Here is a 25,261-nt window from a genome sequence, read left to right as displayed (position 1 = left end):
TTGCTCATTTAAATTTTAAATTGTACAATGAAAAGCCACTAAGAAGCTTAAAATAACTTTCTACTAAAACATTTTGTCAGTCTGTTTTCTGAGTAAAGAACATGCTGGAACTACTGACCATCTGTTTTCTTTGTGAGTTATACAATACAGGAAAGGGAAGCAAACAGGTTTTATTTTTACATCCTGATCGCTTTAGGGGTATTTTGAAGATTAACAGATAGTGGAATGTTTTTTAGAACCATTTTATTCACTGGCTTGTATGAGGCTCGGCCGTTTCTGAGATAGTGATTTTAAAAATGTTCATAGAAACAGCTTGGCTAGAGTTGAGCAGGCTGTTCGATAGAGGTAGAAACAAACCTAATATCAAACGTGACTCATCTTGTCATTATCCAGTCAGACTCGCAATTCATTTTCATTTCAAAGTTGGAGTCGGTAATGGAAGTAATATTTAACAAAGAGTAACAAGAAAATAATGTCCCTATTCTTCACCTGTCAGTGTGACTCATTTTTCCATAGATTATTCTGGAGTTTTAAAACATTCTCTCCACCTTTCTGTTCTGTTATAAGAACAATCATGATGTGGCCAGTGACACTATGCTTCTTCAAAGTCCAATATCTTGACTGCTGACATGTAAAACATTTTGGAACTGTATTAACAGTGCATTAATGGAAAAAAATACCCAAATATAGTTTGAGTAAATTTTCCCTTTAAATGTAGAACAGGGAAGCCTCTCAGACACCTATGTCAGTATTGTCCCTGTGGCATGTAGTATTGGCAATTCCCTACCCGGAACCAGAGGGACTGTTCGGTTAGATGAGGCTGTCAGAGGCATGATGGACCTCCATAATATCTGTGGAAATGAGACCATGAACAGGACATGTATGTGATTTATTAGAGAAAATATCATCCAAGTTGGTGACAAATCTACAGATAAAATCTACACAATGATCTGTGAAAAGCTAGGCATGAAATTGCTGTCTCTGGAATATCAGAGAGAAAAAAGGATCAGTACCTCTTCCAGTGCTCTTGGGGGCGCCTCTGAGCTACGTAACATCTACAGTATGTATTCTGTAACATTTTGTAAGCATTTGAAAATATACATAGAAACATGACTGCCAAAGTATAATAAAACTTGCATTCAAAACTACAGGTACGTCTTTAGAAAAGTGAGGGAGGGGTAATTTCATAATGTTGAGTGAGTCTCACTTGCAGTCTGTGGGAAAGGCACATGAAACACATATCACGTTCTCATCTCTGAAATGACAGACGCAGAGTTTTGTCCAACAACGTTTTCACACACACATAATGTGCACTGTCCCTGTAAAAATAAAATAAACTCAAACTCAAACATACACACGCACATGGTCGATAATGTCTGTTGTATCAGTGTTGTTTCTCCATGTCCCTCTGATGAACTCTTTTGGTGTCTTGAGGCCACTCAGTAACACGTTTGTCCCCTCACTACTCTCTGGCCACTTGGTATGACCTGGGAAAAAACACACATGACGTCAATTAATGAAATGTCCATTTACAGTATCCAGGGTCAATTCATCTCAGGTCAGATAATCAAATTTAAATGAATCAAACATTGATTATTCTAACATCAATTCATCAAACAATGCACTTTTCTTTTACAGAACTGTACATGGCTGACGAACCAATCGATTACAGCCAAACAATGCTTTAAGCCATTTGTCAACAATAGGATCTATGTCAGCAGTCCATTCAGTGATTATGACTGATGTCAGTCTGACTTTAAACACTTACTCTATACAGTGATTTATCCATGTTCACAGTACTGTATCTACATAAACTAATTTAGGCACACAGATCCTCACTCATGGTATAGATAGAATACAGTGGCATTCAATACCAACACAGAATGATATCCCTAACCATTGCAACCCTGCTGGTCCACTTGGCTTTTTACCTTGTCCCTTTATAGTCAGTCACTTCACTGGAACACTTCCATTACAAATACTGTTGCATGATTGGACCTGTGTTCCATAATGAGGTCACAGCCACAAAAGCGTTGCCACAGTTTTGTCAGTTGTAGTATGTGAAGCTGAAGGTGACATGTGTGGTTGGGTGTATACTGAATGTGTGCATGAGTGCGTGTCACATTGATATAAGTGGCTAAAGAGGACTACTCACTTCCCTGTGCCCACATGACACCTAGGCATCCGGCATACTTTACCACCTGTGTGATAGAGAATGAGAGAGAGAGGAAGACAATAAAAGGGATAGAAATAGCTGTTTTTATGATAACAGTACAGTATTAACAGCGTGAATACGACAAAGAAAAGACACGGAGGGTAAATGTTTTCTACTCACAGCTAATGACCATAATACCCAGGCTGAAGAGCGCTGCAGCCATAGACAGACCAACAACACGGAGGAAGTAGTAGTCTGAGCATAGACACAGTGACACATAGATTAATCTATTACCATGTGATTGTAACCCATGTTTGAAGGCATTGTGGTATTGATAAGTGGATTTTAGCTGCTTGGTTAATCATTGTATTTGTTAACTTTGGAAAAAGTCAGATCCTCTTACCATAACTGAATGGTTCATCCCACTTTGCGTCTGTGATCAAAGAAAAATACAATATCACTTAGTTGTTTTAAAGACAGTACTTGCATTGTATGTTTTTAGAGAATAAGTAGCCTATATTCCTGCAAAAAAGAGAGAGGTGGGTCACATGAGAACAACAACACAATGAGATGACAACAGAGCGGTCTGGTCCAGTTGATGTATTGTTGAAGCCACATCTCAACCCTTATGTAAGCCTGCACAGCGCAGAGGGACACACTCGGAGACTTCTTATCTCTTACATCAGCCACAATCAAGCATTAATCTGAGGACAAGTTAGAGAAAGTGAGCTGAGGTGCTCTGTTTCTGTTTCCCAACTCCTCCAAGGGTTTTGTTTGGGAGACGGGGAATTGTGATACTGTCAAATTTGCTGTGAGATAACAATAACAAAACTCAGAAAACCCCTCCAGATTTAAGGCAAAGTTAGGCTAGGAAATGCCTTTGTTACCCCAGGCAACAGGAGAAACGACGGAGGTATTTTCAGAGGTGGTTGGAGATGGTGTCACTATGGACAGAGAGAGAGAGCGAGAGATTATAAAAAAGAACATTTTCTGTGTCAACATTTTGAGTCCTTATCTCTGTCATATGGACCTGTACATAATTACATCTCATTAAATTCCAGGTGCATTCCTTTTATGTTCCACTCCCTTTTTTTTATAGAATTTCTGCATATTTAAATGGCACAACTCTCATAGGAAATCGGGTCAGTCTAATTACACTTTTTAAAGCGTATCAGTGGTGTCCCTGTCAGGTGCTGTAAAATCCACTGTCTGTCTATCTTAACGAGAAAGGGGAATGTAACATTTGCTAATTACAGAGCTAATTTGATTTTAAATTGCATGCACCCTTGACGTGAAAGACAGACCTGGTTATGGGATTTTCTTGATAGCAAAGCATCCATTCACTATAGCTCTGTTGCAGTGCGTTTCAGGGACTACCAATAGGAGTGTTTATTTTTCAGGGAACAGGTAATTCCTATATGTCAAGGAGGGAATAAGAGGTTTGTTATTTACCTGTGGTGGTTAAGGACTTAGCCGTGGGTGTTGTTGACTTGTTTGTGTGAGCTGAGGAGAAAAGCAGAGAGGATGACATTGAGTTAGAAGTGTGGCCTTGGTCTGTGGCAAGGCCACACAATTTGAACTGTAATTTTAGTAATTTTATATGAAATAAAATTGTGTGACTTGCTTCAGCTCTTTAAAATGATTTGTGTGGTAGTTGAAAAAGTTTGAAAGGTTTTCATTAAGTGAAGCAGTGAAATATAGTCAAAGTTAAATATATTAAAATATCAGGTCTGATTACTTTGATAGACTGCTATATCAACCTTATTACTGGAGTGTGGGGTGTCATGTAAAAATGCCCACAGCGTGACATAGCTCACATTCAATGATTATTGTGAGCACATTTTTAAACTTGTGATTGGCTGTGATTGTGACATCACAGCATGAAAAAGCTCACAGCTTGATAATACTCACTGGTCAATTGGATGGATATCTGTCTTTTTTAGGTAGATGACGTCAGTGCCTGATTGAAATTGACACTAAAGTAATGACCACTTTTTAAATATATTATTGTTTGTTTTGCGCTTCTGTCTGGGTTGACTAGTTAGCTCGCATCAGGTAACTTTAGCTAATTTTGATTGGTAGAAGTTCTGATTTCAGATTTATACAGCAGAGAAATAGACTAAGATTTCATAGCCTCTACGGTTTTGTCTAAGTTGTTGGGAAAGTAGCTGACTTGTGTCAAAAGCTACATTGTTTACAGTGAATAGAATGTTGGAAGTCATTTTCAACAATGGGAGCTTTAGAATGTTGAAAAAATCTCATTACAGTGGATAAAGTTGTTTTAGGAGGACAAAAAGTCAAATAGTTAAAAAAGTAAACGTTTTATGAAAGAAACTTAATCCAGATGGAATGCCATTGTCACGCCCTGACCATAGAGAGCCCTCGGGGTTCTCTATGGTGTTTTAGGTCAGGGCGTGACTAGGGGGTTTTCTAGGTTTTATTTTCTATGTTGGTGTGAGTATGGTTCCCAATTGGAGGCAGCTGATGATCGTTGCCTCTAATTGGGGATCATACTTAGTGTGGTCCTTTTCACACCTGCGTTGTGGGATATTGTTTTGTCTAGTGCTATGTGCGCTACGAACTGCATGTTTGTTTATTTATTTGTTGTTTGAAGTTTCATCTCAATAAATATGTGGAAATCTACTCACGCTGCGCTTTGGTCCACTCATTAAACGACAGACGTGACAGGAATTTCTATTTTAAACTGTGTAAGAGGAGTGGTATTCCATATAACTACAACAAGTCAGAATAAGTGATACATCCTTTAAATTGTGGTATTTAAAATGTTTACTTAAGTGAAGTAGTGAAATATGTCAAAAGTACATATTTCCTCATAAATAACTACAGTCAGACTACTACACTTTTAGTCATAAGGAATTATACAAGTTGTAGGCTATTATTTTGCATCTAGAGGAAGAAGTTTGTTAGTGTTGATAAATTGAGGCTGGTATAGTAGAGGCAGTGACTGTTTTATAATTAGCTATAGTAGCCTTTAGTGGGAGACTAGGTAGTAGTAAGTGGCCCAGAAGTACTAGTAGCAGTACATTGTAGTAGTAATTCAGAATGTTTTAGGTAGGTAGGCCATGGGTTAGCTACAGTAAGTGGAGTCACTATTGTAGTTTGGTTAATGACTGTGGGGGGTTGGGGTGAGCTGTGTGGCATAATCAGTCTTATGTGCTCCCCCAGTGCTATAATCTGATTGGTAGAAGATAGTATGTGGAAAGGAATAGACCCTCAGCCCGTTAAAAGGTCAATTTAGTCCACCAACCCCAAAAGGAAACCAGAAGACTTACAGTAAACAGTAAAATGTAGAGGTTTTGATGACCAATAAGTCATACCCTCTACATTTGTGTCTTACTTGCTGGGAAAATGGTCAACATTTCAGTTGTTCGTAAAAGTTGAGAAGAAAAGTAGTTGATTTGATTACGAAAACAGCTGTATCGTTTGATTGGTAGAAGATATTTCTGTTCTGATATCAGATTGAAATAGGAGAGAAGTAGACTAAGAGTTCATACCCTCTAAGTTTGTTTAGCTTGTTGAGGAAGTTGTCAAAGTAGCTGATTTGTGTCAGAATCACATTGTTCACAGTGAATAGAATGTTAGAAGTCACAGCTTCAGAATGGTCGTTTTTAAAGAGTCACTGCCTTTAGAAATCCCCTTGAAAATGGCCTGTGTGGTGTCGATATGAGTCAGAAACAGTTATGCTAGTGTAAATAGGATAGTTTTGGTCATGAAGTCCATCTCGTCTACAACGGAGTTTGGAACATCTGTGCGTCACAACGGGTAAATAAAAGTTGTTTTGAGTTGATGTCCTTTTGCCCACTAACATAGGCTGAGCAGCTGCGGTGATTGCTCTCTATTCAATGTAATAGACAGTGAGACAGATCTGCCCGGCAGCTCTGACTTTGTTTACATAAGACATGTCGCACATTTTTTTACTTGAGAAATACTGCACCAAACACCTTAATTAGATGTAAAATTGCGCAACTAAAACATCCTCTGCAAAGACTTCAAAGTTATTTCCTATTTCTTGAGTTATCTTAGATTAATTCTTAGAACTTTGAAGAAGGGAAACAGGCTTCTGCATCTATAGTGTCTCATGGGGGACAAAAATCATTAACCAAACGTGGAATCAGTCAGGAAACACACCGCCAAGACTGAAATCTGTTTTTTCTAATGAGAAACAGAAAAACACGTGCCAATCGAAATGTGCAGTGGCTCTTTAACAATGGGAGCTTTAGAATGTAGAAGAAATCCCATTAAAGTGGGTGAGGTTTATTAGAAGCTTAATAGGTTCAAAAGTATAAATGGTTTCAATCACACTGGTCCTGACCGGCCTGCATGTTTAAAAGGTTGAATGGCGTTTCTAGCTTAAACGGTGTAAGAGGAGAAGTGTTCCAAATAATAAGTACGATTTCTTCTGTCGCAAGTTCCAATAATGAAATAGTCCAAAATAAGTTATACATTATTTAAAGTGTGACTTCTTTCGCAAGTCACAGTAATTCCTCAAATTGATTACAGCTACTGAACCAAAGCCAGTTAGGAGGGGGACAAAGTAATTACAAACATTGGTGATCTAGCTGCCATGGTATACAGACATTGATTTCCATTCATCCTGCTGGTGAAAAAGATTTAAAAGAAGGTCCTATTAAGAGTGAAGTTCTTGAGATTAACGGTGAGTTGTGACAGGTGGAAAGATACAGTGAAATATGAAATAGCCCCATGTGACATCATCTAGAAATGACAAAGAGAACTGTACCAGTTCTGGCTGGAGAGAGAGTCACTTTCACCGATCGATTGGGGTGTGTGGTGGTAGGGCTCTGAGCAAGGGGCCCTGTTGACAGAAAACAAATGACTTTTCAAGCATTACACAAACAAAGCAGTTGGGTGAAACCTAAACAACACATTACAAGACAGTCGGAAGCACAAAACATAGCTTCCAAATAACTACAACAAGTTAGAAATAAGTGGTACATCCTTTAAATTGAGGCATTTAAATGTTAAATGGGAAGTAGTGAAACATAGTCAAAAGTGCATATTTCATCATAAATAACTACTACACTTTTAGTCATAAGGAATTATAAAAGTTGTAGGCTATTATTTTGCATCTAGTGGAAAAAGTTTAGAAGTTTGTTAGTGTTGATAAATTGAGGCTGGTATAGTAGAGGCAGTGACTGTTTTATAAATAGCTATAGTAGCCTTTAGTGGGAGACTAGGTAGTAGTAAGTGGCCCAGAAGTACTAGTAGCAGTACATTGTAGTAGTAATTCAGAATGTTTTAGGTAGGTAGGCCATGGGTTAGCTATAGTAAGTGGGGTGACTATTGTAGTTTGGTTAGTGAGTGTGGGAGTTGTTATAGTGGGTTAGTCTAGTGGGTTGGGGTGAGCTGTGTGGCATAATCAGTTTTATGTGCTCCCCCAGTGCTATAATCTGATTGGTAGAAGATAGTATGTGGAATAGAATAGTTCCTCAGCCCGTTAACAAGTCCCTTTATTCCACCAACCCCCAAAAGGAAACAAAAAGACTTACAGTAAACAGTAACATTAAGAGGTTTTGATGACAAGGCAGAAGGTTTTGGTCCCTCTGGTCCCAGGTCCAGCTCTGCCTCACATCTGTACTCTACTTCACCCTCATATCTTTTGTGGGTGATGGTGATAGTGGAGGACATATTCACTAGTTCCTTTGTGGAGTCATTAAACGTTTGAGTCTCTATAGTTTCATTCCCTTTGTACCACCTCACAACCAGGTTCTGTAGAGGAGCGATGTTCTGGATGTCACACTGCAGCTGGTACTCCTTCCCCTCCATCATTGGACCAGAGTGGCTCAGAGGAGAGATAGACACGCTGTCTGGAGTCTCTAGAGACAAAATAGTTACATATAGTGAAATATAATGGATTTTACTGACAAAACTCACAAATATAAGAAAAATAACTTACTGTAGAGAATGACAGGGAGAATCTCAGTACACTGACTTCCATTTTGTGGATTGACGTAGCATTTAGGTTCTATTGTCCAGTCCATGAGGCTTCTCACAGTCCAGGTGACAAAGTTTACATTTCCTTGCACAACTGTACCTCCGAACGTGGCCTCCCACCCCATCCCCTCGGGGTCTGTGGATGATGTGCAGTTGACTGAGACTGAGTCCCCATATCTCACCACTACTCTGGGAGGGTTGAGCAACAGGACAGGACAGGAGGCATGTGTAGGCGCACCTACAGTTCAGAGCATAACAGAGACCATAATCATATAATTTACTTTCTCAAGCAGACTTAGCTTAAACAAAAAATATATCCCAAGTATAGGCCTAGAATGCAAAACAAATAAATAATAGGTTGCATTAATGGCCTTTTTCGGAACACAGTTTCTAATCAGTAACGTTAAAGCAGCAAAATGCAACTTTTTGGGCGACCTGACCAAATTCACATGGATATGTGAGTTATACAGTGGAAAGAAAAATTATGTGAACCCTTTGGAATTACCGGGATTTCTGCATAAATTGGTCATACACAAATTATTGTATTTTTCTTGTCTATATTGAATATATAATTTAAACATTCACAGTATAGGTTTTAAAAAGTATGCGAACCACTCGGCTAATGACTTCTCCAAAAGCTAATTGGAGTCAGGAGACAGCTAACCTGGACGAGATTGGAGATGTTGGTTAGAGTTGCCCTGCCCTTTAAAAAACTATTGCTATTCAGTAGAAGCATTGCCTGATGTGAACCATGCCTCAAAGAAAAGAGATCTCAGAAGACCTAAGATTAAGAATTGTTGACTTGCATAAAGCTGGAAAGGGTTACAAAAGTATCTCTAAAAGCCTTGATGTTCATCAGTCCACGGTAAGACAAATTGTCTATAAATGGAGAAAGTTCAACTGTTGCTACTCTCCTTAAGAGTGTTCGTCCTGCAAAGATGACTGCAAGAGCACAGCGCAGAATGCTCAATGAGGCTAAGAAAAATCCTAGAGTTTCAGACTTACAGAAATCTCTGGAACATGCTAACATCTCTGTTGACAAGTCTACGATACGTAAAACACTAAACAATAATGGTGTTCATGGGAGAACACCTGAGAAGAAGACATTGCTGTCAAAACAAAACATTGCTGCACGTCTGAAGTTTGCAAAAGAGCACCTGGATGTTCCTCAGTGCTACTGGCAAAATATTCTGTGGACAGATTAAACTAAAGTTGAGTTGTTTGGAAGGAACACACAGCACTCTGTGTGGAGAATAAAAGGCACAGCACAGCACACCAACATCAAAACCTCATCCCAACTGTAAAGTCTGGTGGAGGGAGCATCGTGGTTTAGGGCTGCTTTGCTGCCTCAGGGCCGGGACAGCTTGCCATCATCGACGGAAAAATGAATTCCCAAGTTTATCAAGACATTTTGCAGGAGAATGTAAGGCTTTCTGTCCTCCAATGGAAGCTCAAAATAAGTTGGGTGATGCAACAGGACAATGACCAAAAACACAGAAGTAAATCACAACAGAATGGCTTCGACAGAAGAAAATACGCCTTCTGGAGTGGCCAAGTCAGTCCTGACCTCAACCCGATTGAGATGCTGTGGCATGACCTCAAGAGTGCGGTTCACACCAGACATCCCAATAACATTGCTTAACTGAAACAGTTTTGTAAAGAGGAATGGTCCAAAATTCCTCCTGGCCGTTGTGCAGGTCTGATCCTCAACTACAGAAAACATTTGGTTAAAGGTTATTGCTGCTAAAGGAGGGTCAACCAGTTATTAAATCCAAGGGTTCACATACTTTTCCCACCCTCCACTGTGAATGTTTACACAGTGTGTTCAACAAAGACATGAAAACGTAGCATTTTTTGTGTGTTATTAGTTTAAGTAGACTGTTTGTCTGTTGTTGTGACATAGATGAAGATCAGATCAAATGTTATGACCAATCTCTGCATAAATCCAGGTAATTCCAAAGGGTTCACATACTTTTTCTTTCCACTGTTGATATGTCATTCTTCATTGAAAGCAGGTCTAAGAAGTGATAAATCAGTTCCGTGTGAACTATTTCTATGGTTCCGGTTATCAAGTTTAGTTTTTGCTTTCAGTTTTGTACACCAGCTTCAAACAGCTGACAATACAACATTTGTGGCTGTGGAAAATATATTTCACATCATTTTAGATGGTAAAATAATTCTCTACACTATACAATGCATTCAGGACGTATTCAGACCTTTGACTTTTTCCACATTTTGTTACGTTACAGCCTTATTCTAAAATGGATTAAACAGTTTTTTCCACTTGTCAATCCACACACAATACCCCATAATGACAAAGTAAAAACAGTTTTTCTAACTGTTTGCGAATTTATGAAAAATATACAACTGAAATATCACATTTACATAAGCATTCAGACCCTTTTCTCAGTACTTTGTTGAAGCACTTTGGCCGCGATTACAGCATAGAGTCTTCTTGGGTATTACACTACAAGTTTGGCACACATGTATTTGGGGAGTTTCTCCCATTCTTCTCTACAGATCCTCTCAAGCTCTGTCAGGTTGGATAGGGAGCGTTGCTGCACAACTATTTTCAGGCCTCTCCAGATATGTTCATTCGGGTTCAAGACCAGGCTCTGGCTGGGCCACTGAAAGACATTCACAGACTTGTCCCGAAGCCACTCCTGTGTTATCTTGGCTGTGTGGTTAGAGTCCTTGTCCTGTTGGAAGGACCTTCGCCACAGTCTGAGGTCCTGAGCATTCTGGAGCAAGTTTTCATCAAGGATCTCTCTGTACTTTGCTCCGTTCATCTTTGTTTCGATCCTTACTAGTCTACCAGTCCCAGCTAATGAAAAACATCCCCACAGCATGATGCTGCCACCACCATGCTTCACCGTAGGGATGGTGCCAGGTTTCCTCCAGACGTGATGCTTGGCATTCAGGCCAAAGAGTTCAATCTTGGTTTCATCAGACCAGAGGATCTTGTTTCTCATGGTCTGAGAGTCCTGTAGGTGTGTCTGGCAAACTCCAAGCAAGCTGTCATGTGCCTTTTACTGAGGAGTGGCTCCCATCTGGCCACTCTACCATAAAGGCCTGATTGGTGTAGTGCTGCAGAGATGGTTGCCTTTTGGAAGGTTCTCCCATCTCCACAGAGGAACTCTGGAGCTCTGTCAGAGTGACCATCGGGTTCTTGGCCCGATTATGTCCAATCAATTGAATTGACCACCGATGGACTCCAATCAAGTTGTAGAAACATCTCATGGATGATCAATGGAAACAGGATGCACCTGAGCTCAATTCCGAGTCTCATAGCAAAGGGTCTGAATACTTATGTAAATAAGGTATTTCTGTTTTTATCTTTTATAAATTTGCAAACATTTCTATAAACCTGTTTTTGCTTTGTCATTATGTGGTATTGTGTGTAGATTGCTGAGTATTTTTTATTTATTTAATCCGTTTTAAAATAAGGCTGTAATGTAACAAAATGTGGAAGGCACTGTACGTGTCGACTATTAGAATATAAACACATAGCCTACTCTTTTTTTTTTTTTTTTTTTTTTTTTTTTACAATTAACTGAATTACTTACCAGAGGAGAAGGACGGGAAACCCAAGACTCTAATATTTGTGTAAACTGTTCAGAATTGTCTCCTGTGGGTGTCACTGAGTAGGCTGATTCCCCATTTCATGAGTGCACAATCCCTAGGTTAGACTGTACAGTGCAATATGAATGTTCAATACACACAATTAGCTGACTGAGTAGGTGACTTGTCAAATAAACAAATGATTGTATTTTGTAAAATTTCAATCCAACCTTTGTTTTGCCTTGTTTAGTCCAAATATGCCATGAATCCACTATTTGTATCCGTTTGCATCAGTTTCAATGCGAGACTTTTATTTTGAAGGTGAACTGACGATTCTACTATTGTGGTCAATTGTTATTGTGGCTCAGTTCACATAGGTGCTTCAGTACGTGGGGTCGCTATTGTAGTTTGGTTTGTGTCAGTGGGGTTTCTTATAATGGGTTAGTTTATTGAGTTTGGGTGAGCTGTGTGGCATAATCAGTCTTATTTGCTCCCGCAGTGCTATGATTTGATTGGTAAAATATATTTATGTTCTGATTTCAGATTTGAAAAACAGAGAACTAGAAGATTTCATACGCTCTACGTTTTTGTCCAAGTTGTTGGAAAAGCAGGCAAAAATGCAGTTCTTCTGAAAAGTTAGGAGAAAGTTGGCAATGTTGTTACTAAAACAGCTATATCGTTTGACTGGTAGAATATATTCTATTCTGATTCCACATTTGAATAGCACAGAAGTAGACTAAGATTTCCTACGCTCTACGTTTTTGTCTAACTTGGGAAAGTGGTCAAAATGGCAGTTCTTTCAAAAGGTTGAGAGGAAAAGTACTTGATGCTCTTACTAAAACAGCTGCATCGTTTGATTGGTAGAAGATATTTCTGTTCTGATATCAGATTTGAATTGCAGAAAAGTAGACGAATATCAAATCAAATCCAATTTATTGGTCACATACACATGGTTAGCACATGTTAATGTGAGTGTAGCGAAATGCTTGTGCTTCTAGTTCCGACCATGCAGTAATATCTAAAAAGTAATCTAACAATTTCACAACAAGGAATGAATAAGAATATGTACATATAGATATATGGATGAGTGATGGCCGAACGGCATAGGCAAGATGCAGTAGATGGTATAGAGTACAGTATATACATATGAGATGAGTAATGTAGGGTATGTAAACATTATATAAAGTGGCATTGTATAAAGTGACTAGTGATACATTTATTATTTCCAATTTTTAATTATTAAAGTGGCTAGAGATTTGAGTCAGTATGTTGGCAGCAGCCACTCAATGTTAGTGGCTGTTTAACAGACTGATTGTCTTGAGATAGAAGCTGTTTTTCAGTCTCTCGGTTCCAGCTTTGATGCACCTGAACTGGCCTCGCCTTCTGGATGATAGCAGGGTGAACAGGCAGTGGCTCGGGTGGTTGTTGTCCTTGATTAATTTTTTGGTCTTCCTGTGACATCGGGTGGTGTAGGTGTCCTGGAGGGCAAGTAGTTTGCCCCCGGTGATGCGTTGTGCAGACCTCACTACCCTCTGGAGAGCCTTACGGTTGTGGGCGGAGCAGTTGCCGTACCACGCGGTGATACAGCCCGACAGGATGCTCTCGATTGTGCATCTGTAAAAGTTTGAGTGTTTTTGGTGACAAGCCAAATTTCTTCAGCCTCCTGAGGTTGAAGAGGCGCTGTTGTGACTTCTTCAACACGCTGTCTGTGTGGGTGGACCATTTCAGTTTGTCCGTGATGTGTACGCCGAGGAACTTCAAACTTTCCACCTTCTCCACTACTGTCCCGTCGATGTGGATAGGGGGGTGCTCCCTCTGCTGTTTCCTGAAGTCCATGATCATCTCTTTTGTTTTGTTGACGTTGAGTGTGAGGTTATTTTCGTGACACCACACTCCAAGGGCCCTCACCTCCTCCCTGTAGGCCGTCTCGTTCGTTGTTGTTGGTAATCAAGCCTACCACTGTAGTGTCGTCTGCAAACTTGATTATTGAGTTGGATGCGTGCTTGTCCACACAGTCATTGGTGAACAGGGAGTACAGGAGAGGGCTGAGAACATGGCCCGCTACCAAAACCAGCGGGCTCTCCTACACCGCAGCCAACATGAGTAAAACAGCTTTTGGGGCCCCAGTGTTGAGGATCAGCGGGGTGGAGATGTTGTTTCCGACCCTCACCACCTGGGGACATCCCGTCAGAAAGTCCAGGACCCAGTTGCACAGGGTGGAGTCGAGACCCAGGGTCTCGAGCTTAATGACGAGTTTGGAGGGTACTATGGTGTTAAATGCTGAGCTGTAGTTGATGAACAGCATTCTTACATAGGTATTCCTCTTGTCCAGATGGGTTAGGGCAGTGTGCAGTGTGATTGCGATTGTGTCGTCTGTGGACCTATTGGGGCGGTAAGCAAATTGGAGTGGGTCTAGGGTGTCAGGTAGGGTGGAGGGGATATGATCCTTGACTAGTCTCTCAAAGCACTTCATGATGACGGAAGTGAGTGCTACGGGGTGATAGTCGTTTAGCTCAGTTACCTTAGCTTTCTTGGGAACAGGAACAATGGGGGCACTCTTGAAGCATGTGGGAACAGCAGACTGGGATAGGGATTGATTGAATATGTCCATAAACACACCAGCCAGCTGGTCTGCGCATGCTCTGAGGACACAGCTAGGGATGCCGTCTGGGCCGGCAGCCTTGCGAGGGTTAACACGTTTAAATGTTTTACTCACGTTGGCTGCGGTGAAGGAGAGCCCGCAGGTTTTGGTAGCGGGCCATGTCGGTGGCACTGTATTGTCCTCAAAGCGAGCAAAGAATTTGTTTAGTTTCTCTGGGAACAAGACATCGGGGTCCGCGACGGGGCTGGTTTTTGTTTTGTAGTCCGTGATTGACTGTAGTCTCTGCCACATACCTCTCGTGTCTGAGCCGTTGAATTGCGGCTCTACTTTGTCTCTATACTGACGCTTAGCTTGTTTGATTGCTGTGCGGAGGGAAAAGCTACACTGTTGGTATTCGGTCATGTTTCCGGTAGCCTTGCCCTGATTAAAAGCAGTGGTTCGCGCTTTCAGTTTTGCGCGAATGCTGCCATCAAGCCACGGTTTCTGGTTGGGGAAGGTTTTAATATTCGCAGTGGGTACAACATCCCCGATGCGCTTGCTAATAAACTCGCTCACCGAATCAACGTATACATTAATGTTGTTGTTCAATGCAATGCGGAACATATCCCAGTCCACATGATCGAAGCAATCTTGAAGCGTGGAATCAGATTGGTCAGACCAGCGTTGGACAGACCTGAGCACGGAGGTTTCCTGTTTCAGTTTCTGTCTATAGGCTGGGAGCAACAAAATGGAGTTGTGGTTAGATTTGCCAAAAGGAGGGCGAGGGAGGGCTTTGTATGCAACAATGATTCAGGATTTTGCCTGCCCGGGTCGCGCATTCGATATGCTGATAAAATTTAGGGAGCCTTGTTTTCAGATTAGCCATGTTAAAATCCCCAGCTACAATAAATGCAGCCTCAGGATATGTGGTTTCCAGTTTACATAGAGTCCAAGTTATTTCAGGGCCGTCGAGGTGTCTGCTTGGGGGGGCATATACACGACTGTGATTATAATCGAAGAGAATTCTCTTGGTAGATAATGTGGTTGGCATTTGATTGTAAGGAATTCTAGGTCAGGTGAACAAAAGGACTTGAGTTCCTGTATGTTGTTATGATCACACCACGACTCGTTAATCATAAGGCAAAAATCCCCGCCCTTCTTCCTACCAGACAGATGTTTGTTTCTGTCGGCGCGATGCATGAAGAAACCAGGTGGCTGTACCAACTCTGATAACGTAATGAGCCATGTTTCCGTGAAACAGAGAATGTTACAATCTCTGATGTCTCTCTGGAAGGCAACCCTTGCTCGGATTTCGTCTACCTTGTTGTCAAGAGACTGGACATTGGCAAGTAGTATACTCGGGAGTGGTGGTTGATATGCCTGTCTACGGAGCCTGGCCAGAAGACCGCACCGTCTGCCCCTTCTGCGGCACCGTTGTTTTGGGTCGCCTGCTGGGATCCAATCCATTGTCCTGGGTGGTGGATCAAACAGAGGATCAGCTTCGGAAAAGTCGTATTCCTGGTCATAATGTTGGTAAGTTGACGTTGCTCTAATATCCAATAGTTCCTCCCGGCTGTATGTAATAAGACTTAAGATTTCCTGGGGTAACAGTGTAAGAAATAATACATAAAAAAAACTAAATAATGCATAGTTTCCTAAGAACGCGAAGCGAGGCGGCCATCTCTGTCGGCGCCGGAAGTCAATATGTCATACCATCTATGTTTGTGTCATATTTGCTGGGAAAGTGGTCAAAATGTCAGTTGTTTGTAAAAGTTGAGAGGAAAAGTAAGTTGATTTAATAACTAAAATAGCTATATCGTTTGATTGGTAGAAGATATTTTAAGATTTCTTACCCTCTAGGTTTTTGTCTTGTTGGGAAAGTGGTCAAAGTAGCTGATTTGGTTCAAAAGTGTGTCAAAAATCACATTTGTTTACAGTGAATAGAATGTTGAAAGTCACAGCTTCAGAAGGAGAGTTTTTAAAGAGTCACTGCCTTTAAAAATCCCTTTGAAAAGGGCCTTTGTGGTATCGATATGAGTCAGAAAGAGTTATTATAGTGTTAAATTGACTACAAAGTGTAAATAGGATCATTTTGGTCATAAAGTTAGTCTCGTCTACGACAGAGTTTGGAACCTCCATGCGTCACAACGGGTAAATGAAAGGTGGGTTTTGAGTTGATGATGTCCATTTTCCCACTAACATAGGCTGAGCAGCTGTGGTGATTGCTCTCTATTCAATGTAATAGACAGTGAGACAGATCTGCCCAGCAGCTCTGACTTTGTTTACATAAGACATGTCGCACATTTTTTTACTTGAGAAATACTGCACCAAACGCCTTAGTTACATGTAAAACTGCGCAACTAAAACATCCTCGGCAAAAACTTTGTTATCTCAAATTCATTCAATAGGCTTCCGCATCTATAGTGTCTCATGGGGGACAAAAATCATTAACCAAATGCGGAATCAGTGAGGAACACACTGCCAAGACTGAAATATTGTTTTTCAAATGAGCAACAGAAAAACACACGTGCCAATCGACATGTTCAATGGCTCTTTAACAATGGGAGCTTTAGAATGTAGAAGAAATCCCATTAAAGTGGGTGAGGTTTATTAGAAGCTTAATAGGTTCAAAAGTATAAATGGTTTCAATCACACTGGTCCTGACCGGCCTGCATGTTTAAAAGGTTGAATGGCGTTTCTAGCTTAAACGGTGTAAGAGGAGTAGTGTTCCAAATAATATGTACGATTTCTTCTGTCGCAAGTTCCAATAATGAAATAGTCCAAAATAAGTTATACATTATTTAAAGTGTGACTTCTTTCGCAAGTCACAGTAATTCCTCAAATTGATTACACCTACTGAACCAAAGCCAGTTAGGAGGGGGACAAAGTAATTACAAACATTGGTGATCTAGCTGCCATGGTATACAGACATTGATTTCCATTCATCCTGCTGGTGAAAAAGATTTAAAAGAAGGTCCTATTAAGAGTGAAGTTCTTGAGTTAAGCTACAGAGAAATATGAAATTGCCCCATGTGACAACATCTAGAAATGACAAAGGGGACTGTACCAGTTCTGGCTGGAGAGGGAGCGGCAGTAACATTCGTCACCAGAGTCATTTTGGGGTGTGTGGTGGTAGGGCTCTGAGCAAGGGACCCTGTTGACAGAAAACAAATGACTTTTCAAGCATTACACAAACAAAGCAGTTGGGTAAAACCTAAACAACACATTACAAGACAGTCGGAAGCACAAAACATAGCTACTGCTGCAATTATTCTCCACAACAATTGAGTAATGTATTCCTAGCAGCAGCCAGGGTTCAGAATGTGTCCACACACAGCCAGTGGGAGGGACAAAGGGAGGGAGTTACTCAGCTAACAACAAACGTTCCCACAACTTTAGAGAACATTCCCTTAAGAGTGTCATTAGGCCATTAAGTAATGTTTTCATAGGACTGTTCTGGTGATGTGCAAGGAATGTTTCCAAGAAACCATTCCCTTAATGTCAAATAGAACTTACACAGAACGGGGTTACCATGTTCTCAGAATTTAAAATATCAATGTTCTAGACCCGTTTCATGGTAACGTTGCAAGAACATTCATGTGTCCAGTTTTCTGTGTTATGAGAATTTTCCATCAACGTCCCACCAAACATACACAGAACATGGTTGCATGTTCTCAGAACATAATATATTAATGTTCTAGACACGTTTCAATTAAACGTTGCTGGAACATTTCTGTGTATCAGTTGTCAGGATGTCGCCTGATGGTCCCTAAGAAGTGTTCTCCCCCCAAAAAAGTGTAATTACACATCACGCCTTGTTACTGTTGCCGAGCCAATCAAGGCCCTGAATGGTGAACCACTTATAGCTCTTTGTCTGTTGTGAACATTAGGGATATTCACATACACAGTGCTTTTAACATAGTGTTTTTAACGTACACATGTTGCACACTTTAAAATAGATGATTACATTGTGAATGTGCATTTACACAATAATTATTCAACATGTCTTCACCTGGGATTTGAATTCACAACCTCTTGGTTCACGGTACTGTGATCTCAGTGATTTGATTGACTTATTTCAGTATTTTAAGAGCTTTCTTTATAGTTGTCTAATGTTGTTGGGGCATGTTAAGCTGTTTTAATGATACTCCTGAATTACTATGATCAATGAAATCGTTTTTTTCTTGAGTGTACTTTTAACATAGCTGAGATTTACTACAAAGTGCACTCAACCTATTGCTTACACCTATCGAGTTGTTTTATCTACATAAGTGCCAAAGGAGGAGGGGTTAGGGTTTCTTCTGGACAGGGCCTAACAGGGCCTTGCTTCCATTCAGCCAGAGCATTAGTGAGGTCGGGCACTGATGTTGTGCGATTAGGCCTGGCTCGCAGTCGGCGATCAAATTCATCCCAAAGGTGTTTGATGAAGTTGAGGTTAGGGCTTTGTGCGGGCCAGTCAAGTTCTTCCACACCGATCTCGACAAACCATTTCTGTATGGACCTTGCTTTATGCACGAGGGCATTTTCATGCTTAAAAAGGAAAGGGCATTCCCCAAACTGTTGCCACAAAGTTGCAAGCACAGAATCATCTAGAATGTCAATGTATGCTGTTGCGTTAGGATTTCCCTTCAGTGGAACTAAGGGGCCTAGCCCGAACCATGAAAGATAGACCATTATTTCTCCTCCACCAAACTTTACAGTTGCCACTATAAATTGGGGCAGGTTGTGTTTTCCTGGCATCCCCCAAACCCAGATTCGTCTGTCGGACAGTCAGATGATAAAGCGTAATTCATCACTCTAAAGAAAGTGTTTCCACTTATCCAGATGGCGGCGAGCTTTACACCACTCCAGCCGAGCTTGGCGTTGCGCATGGTGATCTTAGGTTTGTGTGCGGCTGCTTAAAGGAACATTAAGGGTAACATTACGTTCTCTTTCCCTAGAATTGCTAGCTGGGTAGATAGAGCGCTGTGAATGTATTCAAAGTCTGTGATAATAATAGTCTTGTGAGTGGGCAGTGCAGCATTGTTATGAAGGGGCTGCTCTGGCCAACACAGAGGTAGATTGTCCTGGCCCTGAGAGACGTGAGAAGCAGGCCTTTGTACACACTCCACTCCCCATCAATACCTTCCAATTAACCACTCCATGATGAATCGCTACAAGCCCACTATGGGCCCACTGGGTTCCCACAAGCAAATGTGATTAGAACTGAATCAATTTCCTAACAGGGAAATCAGTTCTGTTGCTGAATCCCTGTGAGGTCATTTTAGATATTTACAGTGTGGTTCAGAGGAGGAGAGATGTCACTGAAAAAACAGATACATTCATTGGAGTGACTCAGGACTGTTAGGACCCTAGGGGTCTGTGGAGGTACAGCAGGTGAGCTGCAAAAATGTGTATATTTTTATGAATGTCTCTAGCAACAACAGACTAAACAAATGTTGTGCTACATACCTACAGTAGAAATGAGGGGAATATCTTATTTTTAAACGATGTCTGTTTTTCTCAACTCCTAATATTGAGCTAATTACACTCATTGGAGTATCTGACATAGGCTTTGAAAAAGCTCCCAAGACTACCAGTCGCGGCAAATGATGCTAGCTGCTGGCAAGCTTTTTTGACTTGGTCATACATTTTTTCCAACACATTGCTAACCTTTAACCAGCTTAACAGCTGCTATTAACCAACATGTATGTGGAGTGGGACTGGCACATCTATTGTATAATTATCAAATAAAGTCAAAATCAAATCAAATTGTATTAGTCACATGCGCCGAATACAACAGGTGTAGACCTTACAGTGAAAGGCTTACATACAAGCCCCTAACCAACAATTCAGTTTAAAAAATCTGAATAAGAATAAGAAATAAAAGTAACAAGTAATTAAAGAGCAGCAGTAAAATAACAATAGTGAGACTATATACAGGGGGTATCAGTACAGAGTCAATTTGCGGGGGCACCGGTTAGTCGAGGTTATCACAATTATCTTAATACATTCATTTTAGGAGAATGAATACATAGAGAGGGTGAAGTTAGTAATAATTTTACGAGCAGAACGACACAGTTGGGAGGAGAAGCTTCGTTTCCAAAAGTTCAAGGTGGTCAAAATCATTAGTTTTTGAGACAGGGGTGTTACCAAAGCTGTGTTGTATTCATTAGGTATGTCATAGCTCATTTTTAAAAATGCATTATGATGCAATAAAAGCTCAAAACATTTTTCAACAAAAATGACAAATATGACAACTGTGGCCATTTGCATTACATTTAATTGTTACACAAAATTCTATAATCGTCACAGCCCTAGTTTGGAGTTACCTTTCTAACTAATAGGCTATGTTAGAGTTTACACTTTTTCCAGTTATAATGTGTGTAGGTCAAAATAATGAAAACCTATCTACCAAATCTATTCATTTTGAAATGTTGGTTACTTGTCCTTGTCATTAACATTCATGTTCTGCTAACTTATGATGGGGTCACCGGTTTGCCTGGGCGGGGGTCCGAGGGCAAGGAAAGGTTGAAGACCCTGTTTTAGTTTGAGATGAGGAAGGGAGAGAGTGTGTATACAGTATGTTTATATGAGAACAGTGTGTTTGACCGTGGGTGCATGCATGTGTACAGTGGGGAGAACAAGTATTTGATACACTGCCGATTTTGCAGGTTTTCCTACTTACAAAGCATGTAGAGGTCTGTAATTTTTATCATAGGTACACTTCAACTGTGAGAGACGGAATCTAAAACAAAAATCCAGAAAATCACATTGTATGATTTTTAAGTAATTAATTAGCATTTTATTGCATGACATAAGTATTTGATACATCAGAAAAGCAGAACTTAATATTTGGTACAGGAACCTTTGTTTGCAATTACAGAGATCATACGTTTCCTGTAGTTCTTGACCAGGTTTGCACACACTGCAGCAGGGATTTTGGCCCACTCCTCCATACAGACATTCTCCAGATCCTTCAGGTTTCGGGGCTGTCGCTGGGCAATATGGACTTTCAGCTCCCTCCAAAGATGTTCTATTGGGTTCAGGTCTGGAGACTGGCTAGGCCACTCCAGGACCTTGAGATGCTTCTTACGGAGCCACTCCTTAGTTGCCCTGGCTGTGTGTTTCGGGTCGTTGTCATGCTGGAAGACACAGCACGACCCATCTTCAATGCTCTTACTGAGGGAAGGAGGTTGTTGGCCAAGATCTCGCGATACATGGCCACATCCATCCTCCCCTCAATACGGTGCAGTCGTCCTGTCCCCTTTGCAGAAAAACAGCCCCAAAGAATGATGTTTCCACCTCCATGCTTCACGGTTGGGATGGTGTTCTTGGGGTTGTACTCATCCTTCTTCTTCCTCCAAACACGGCGAGTGGAGTTTAGACCAAAAAGCTCTATTTTTGTCTCATCAGACCACATGACCTTCGCCCATTCCTCCCCTGGATCATCCAGATGGTCATTGGCAAACTTCAGACGGGCCTGGACATGCGCTGGCTTGAGCAAGGGGACCTTGCGTGCGCTGCAGGATTTTAATCCATGATGGCGTAGTGTGTTACTAATGGTTTTCTTTCATTGACCAGGTCCTGCCGTGTAGTTCTGGGCTGATCCCTCACCTTCCTCATGATCATTGATGCCCCACGAGGTGACTTCTTCAATTTTCTAATAATTGCGCCAACAGTTGTTGCCTTCTCACCAAGCTGCTTGCCTATTGTCCTGTAGCCCATCCCAGCCTTGTGCAGGTCTACAATTTTAGCCCTGATGTCCTTACACAGCTCTCTGGTCTTGGCCATTGTGGAGAGGTTGGAGTCTGTTTGATTGAGTGTGTGGACAGGTGTCTTTTATACAGGTAACGAGTTCAAACAGGTGCAGTTAATACAGGTAATGAGTGAAGAACAGGAGGGCTTCTTAAAGAAAAACTAACAGGTCTGTGAGAGCCGTAATTCTTACTGGTTGGTAGGTGATCAAATACTTATGTCATGCAATAAAATGCAAAATAATTACTTAAAAATCATACAATGTGATTTTCTGGATTTTTGTTTTAGATTCCGTCTCTCACAGTTGAAGTGTACCTATGATAAGAATTACAGACCTCTACATGCTTTGTAAGTAGGAAAACCTGCAAAATCGGCAGTGTATCAAATACTTGTTCTCCCCACTGTATGTGTGAGAAAGAAATCGTTATTTTTCATGGCTTACCTGGTAGTGTGAGAAACAGACATACTGCCATCCAGCTCAGCTGAATCTGAAAGATGTGAGAGAGATGTGAGTGAGAGATTGATTGATTGTGGTACAGAGTCTCAGCAGGGTCTGTAATTAATACAGCATTAAGCTGACTACTACTACAGCTGGAAATCTGCAAGATAAGCAAAGGCCCTTAAGCAGCACAGGTGACACTGCAATGAATACAGATCACTTAGAGGCAGCCACACAGGCACATCTGTTATACCGACAATAGATTACAACAGACACATGACAACCACACATCTATCAACCTTCATTAACGCCCTGCTTGTTTGTGTGCTCCCGCTGCACGTAAACACACTCACACTCTGCCCATTATAGGGCTGAGTAACAGGTTTCAGAACCAGCCCCTAACGTTACAGTAGCTGTAATGGTTTTGTAATGATTCGCTAATGGTAGTCTACACAACGAGACATACACTACGAGCTACTGTGTGGAACAAGGGATGCGTTCATGTAGGCCCATGACTAATATCAGTATAAAGAGGAAGTAGCCGTGTTACAGGTTTTATGTCAGTTACTGAGGCTACATGTCTTTTGAAACACAGGAAATTGTACTCATAGCGGTTGTTTCTACCACTTCCCTCCCCCACACCTAAGTGCAGTCAAGCACATTTTTCACGCAATGAAGATGGCTGACAATCTCAAACGAAATGTATAATACGATATACAAACTAGATGAGTGCACTCTCATTTTCTAATCCATGGAATTATACTGATGCCCTGTTTCCATTTTTCCAACTGAATGCCATGATCTCTGTATACTTACACATATCATCACCTAGCACACAGCACATGGCCCTGATTTAGCAGAATTGGAAGGTTGAGGTCATGTGTTGAGATGAGATAGAGTCCATGGCTATAACGGGAATCCTCCCACATGCTCCTTGGTACATTGTTGCTACCGCCGCTCCCTCAGCCATCACACTGTAAATCATATCTCGGAACTCCTTAGTGTCGCCAATTAAAAATCTAGTTGCGGAATGAGGATCTGTCATAACAGCAACACTTACAGCAATCAGGTGCTACTCAGAGCTTTCTCTGAGACACACAACTACTGTACAGGGTTATAATAGCTTTTTCTAATCACTCTTCATCTGCACCATATGGTAATCGTACACAAAATACAAACAAGTAAACACATTCATTCTAAGGAGAATTTCAATCACCCTGACAACCTTTTAGTTCTGAGAAAAAGCAGTGTGTATACAGAAAAATTACATCATCAGTAAACCAACCAGGAACCCAATGATTATTTGTTCTAGAGGGATGGAGAGCAGAGAGCGAGGTGGATGAAGGCAAGGAAGAAGGGAGGGATTGACAGCCAGAGGAGTGTTTTGGTGTTGTATTAGTACCTAGCTGAGATGCCTCCCCTGACTTATTCTGATGGCAGCATGTCCTCAGGGCAGGGGAAGCGGTGACAGGTAAATGTCAGTGGGCATCATGAGGCTTGACAGCTCAGATTAGCGGGTCACGCCAGTCCTAATTTCACTCTGAAGCGTCTGAAGCATATGTCAAGGCAAGGGCCTGTTCGCCTGGGGCTGTCCCAGCCTCCCCACCAGACTCTCTCTCACCCCTCTAACCCCGTCTGGCCGCCGCTATCTCTCTCTCTCACTCACTCACCCATTGTCTGTTTATCTTTCTGTGTATCTAGGCTGTTTGACTGTCCGTCTGTCAATCTCGAACATCCGCCACACGTTCTCTCTCTCTCTGTCTCTCACTTCACATATCATACTCTCTCCCTTTCTCATAAGTACCAATGTCCCTCCCTTCCTCCTCTCCTCTTTGAGTCCCAAATAAAAGTCATTCAGCTCACCTTGGTGTCCATCCTGAGTTGTCGCGTAGTTCCAGAGCTCGTTCCAGGGCAGCATCCACGGTCCCTTTCCTCTGTGTGTCAGTCAGGAACCATTAAGAACCATTAGTCGACCACACCCTTCTGCTCATGACTTCCTCGTTCCATTCCTTGCTTACTGCACTTTTTTTTTTCTCTCACCCACTCTTTCTCTTTGCTGGCTCTCACACGTGGGCCTCCCCACTTTCTTTTTGTTCTCTGTCTTCCAGACTAGTCTCTCTCACTGTCAGTCTGCCTCAATCGTCTCTGTGTTAGTGGTTCTTGTCTGTCTGTTTTATACCCTGACGGCTGGTGTTTGTCTGTCTGTCTCTTTTCTCATTGTGTTTGTGTTTGCTTGTCTTTGTCTGCTTGTCTCTCTTTTTGGCTGCCTCTCTCCATGTCTGTGTTTCTGCGTGTCTCTTTTTTAATGTCTCTCTCCTTGTCTGCATGTCTCGTTTTGAATGTCTCTCTCCATGTCTGTGTCTCCATGTCTCTTTTTGAATGTCTCTCTCCATGTCTGTGTGTCTGCATGTCTCTCTCCATGTCTGTGTGTCTGCATGTCTCTCTCCATGTCTGTATGTCTCTCTTTTTGAATGTTTCTCTCCATGTCTGTGTGTCTCTCTTTTTGAATGTCTCTTTCATGTCTGTGTGTCTGTATGTCTCTCTTTTTGAATGCCTCTCTCCATGTCTGTGTGTCTGTGTGTCTCTCTTTTTGAATGTCTCTCTCCATGTCTGTGTGTCTGTATGTCTCTCTTTTTGAATGTCTCTCTCCATGTCTGTGTGTCTGTATGTCTCTCTTTTTGAATGCCTCTCTCCATGTCTGTGTGTCTGTATGTCTCTCTTTTTAATGTTTCTCTCCATGTCTGTGTGTCTGCATGTCTCTTTTTGAATGTATCTCCATGTCTGTATGTCTCTCTTTTTGACATCCTCTTGTACC

The 25,261-nt window shown here is 41.3% G+C and overlaps 1 protein-coding gene across 1 annotated transcript; it reads right to left on the bottom strand.

Annotated features, from left to right (window-relative positions):
- Positions 1-874: 874 nt before the first annotated feature.
- On the bottom strand, positions 875-24,462 carry LOC139564561 (intercellular adhesion molecule 2-like). The gene is made up of 12 exons (XM_071384178.1): positions 24,310-24,462; positions 22,450-22,495; positions 17,338-17,424; positions 8,091-8,366; positions 7,684-8,010; positions 6,915-6,989; positions 3,608-3,658; positions 3,043-3,099; positions 2,559-2,588; positions 2,336-2,410; positions 2,156-2,201; positions 875-1,487 (listed from the first exon to the last, which is right to left on the bottom strand). The coding sequence occupies exons 1-12, from the start codon at positions 24,319-24,321 to the stop codon at positions 1,463-1,465; spliced, it is 1,107 nt and encodes a 368-aa protein (XP_071240279.1). The 5' UTR covers positions 24,322-24,462; the 3' UTR covers positions 875-1,462.
- Positions 24,463-25,261: the final 799 nt, after the last annotated feature.

The sequence above is a fragment of the Salvelinus alpinus genome, chromosome 35 (genome assembly GCF_045679555.1).
Source record: "Salvelinus alpinus chromosome 35, SLU_Salpinus.1, whole genome shotgun sequence".
Taxonomy (NCBI): domain Eukaryota; kingdom Metazoa; phylum Chordata; class Actinopteri; order Salmoniformes; family Salmonidae; genus Salvelinus; species Salvelinus alpinus.
The sequence above is the reverse complement of the archived record's forward strand: the minus strand, read 5'-3'. Positions and strand labels throughout refer to the sequence as shown.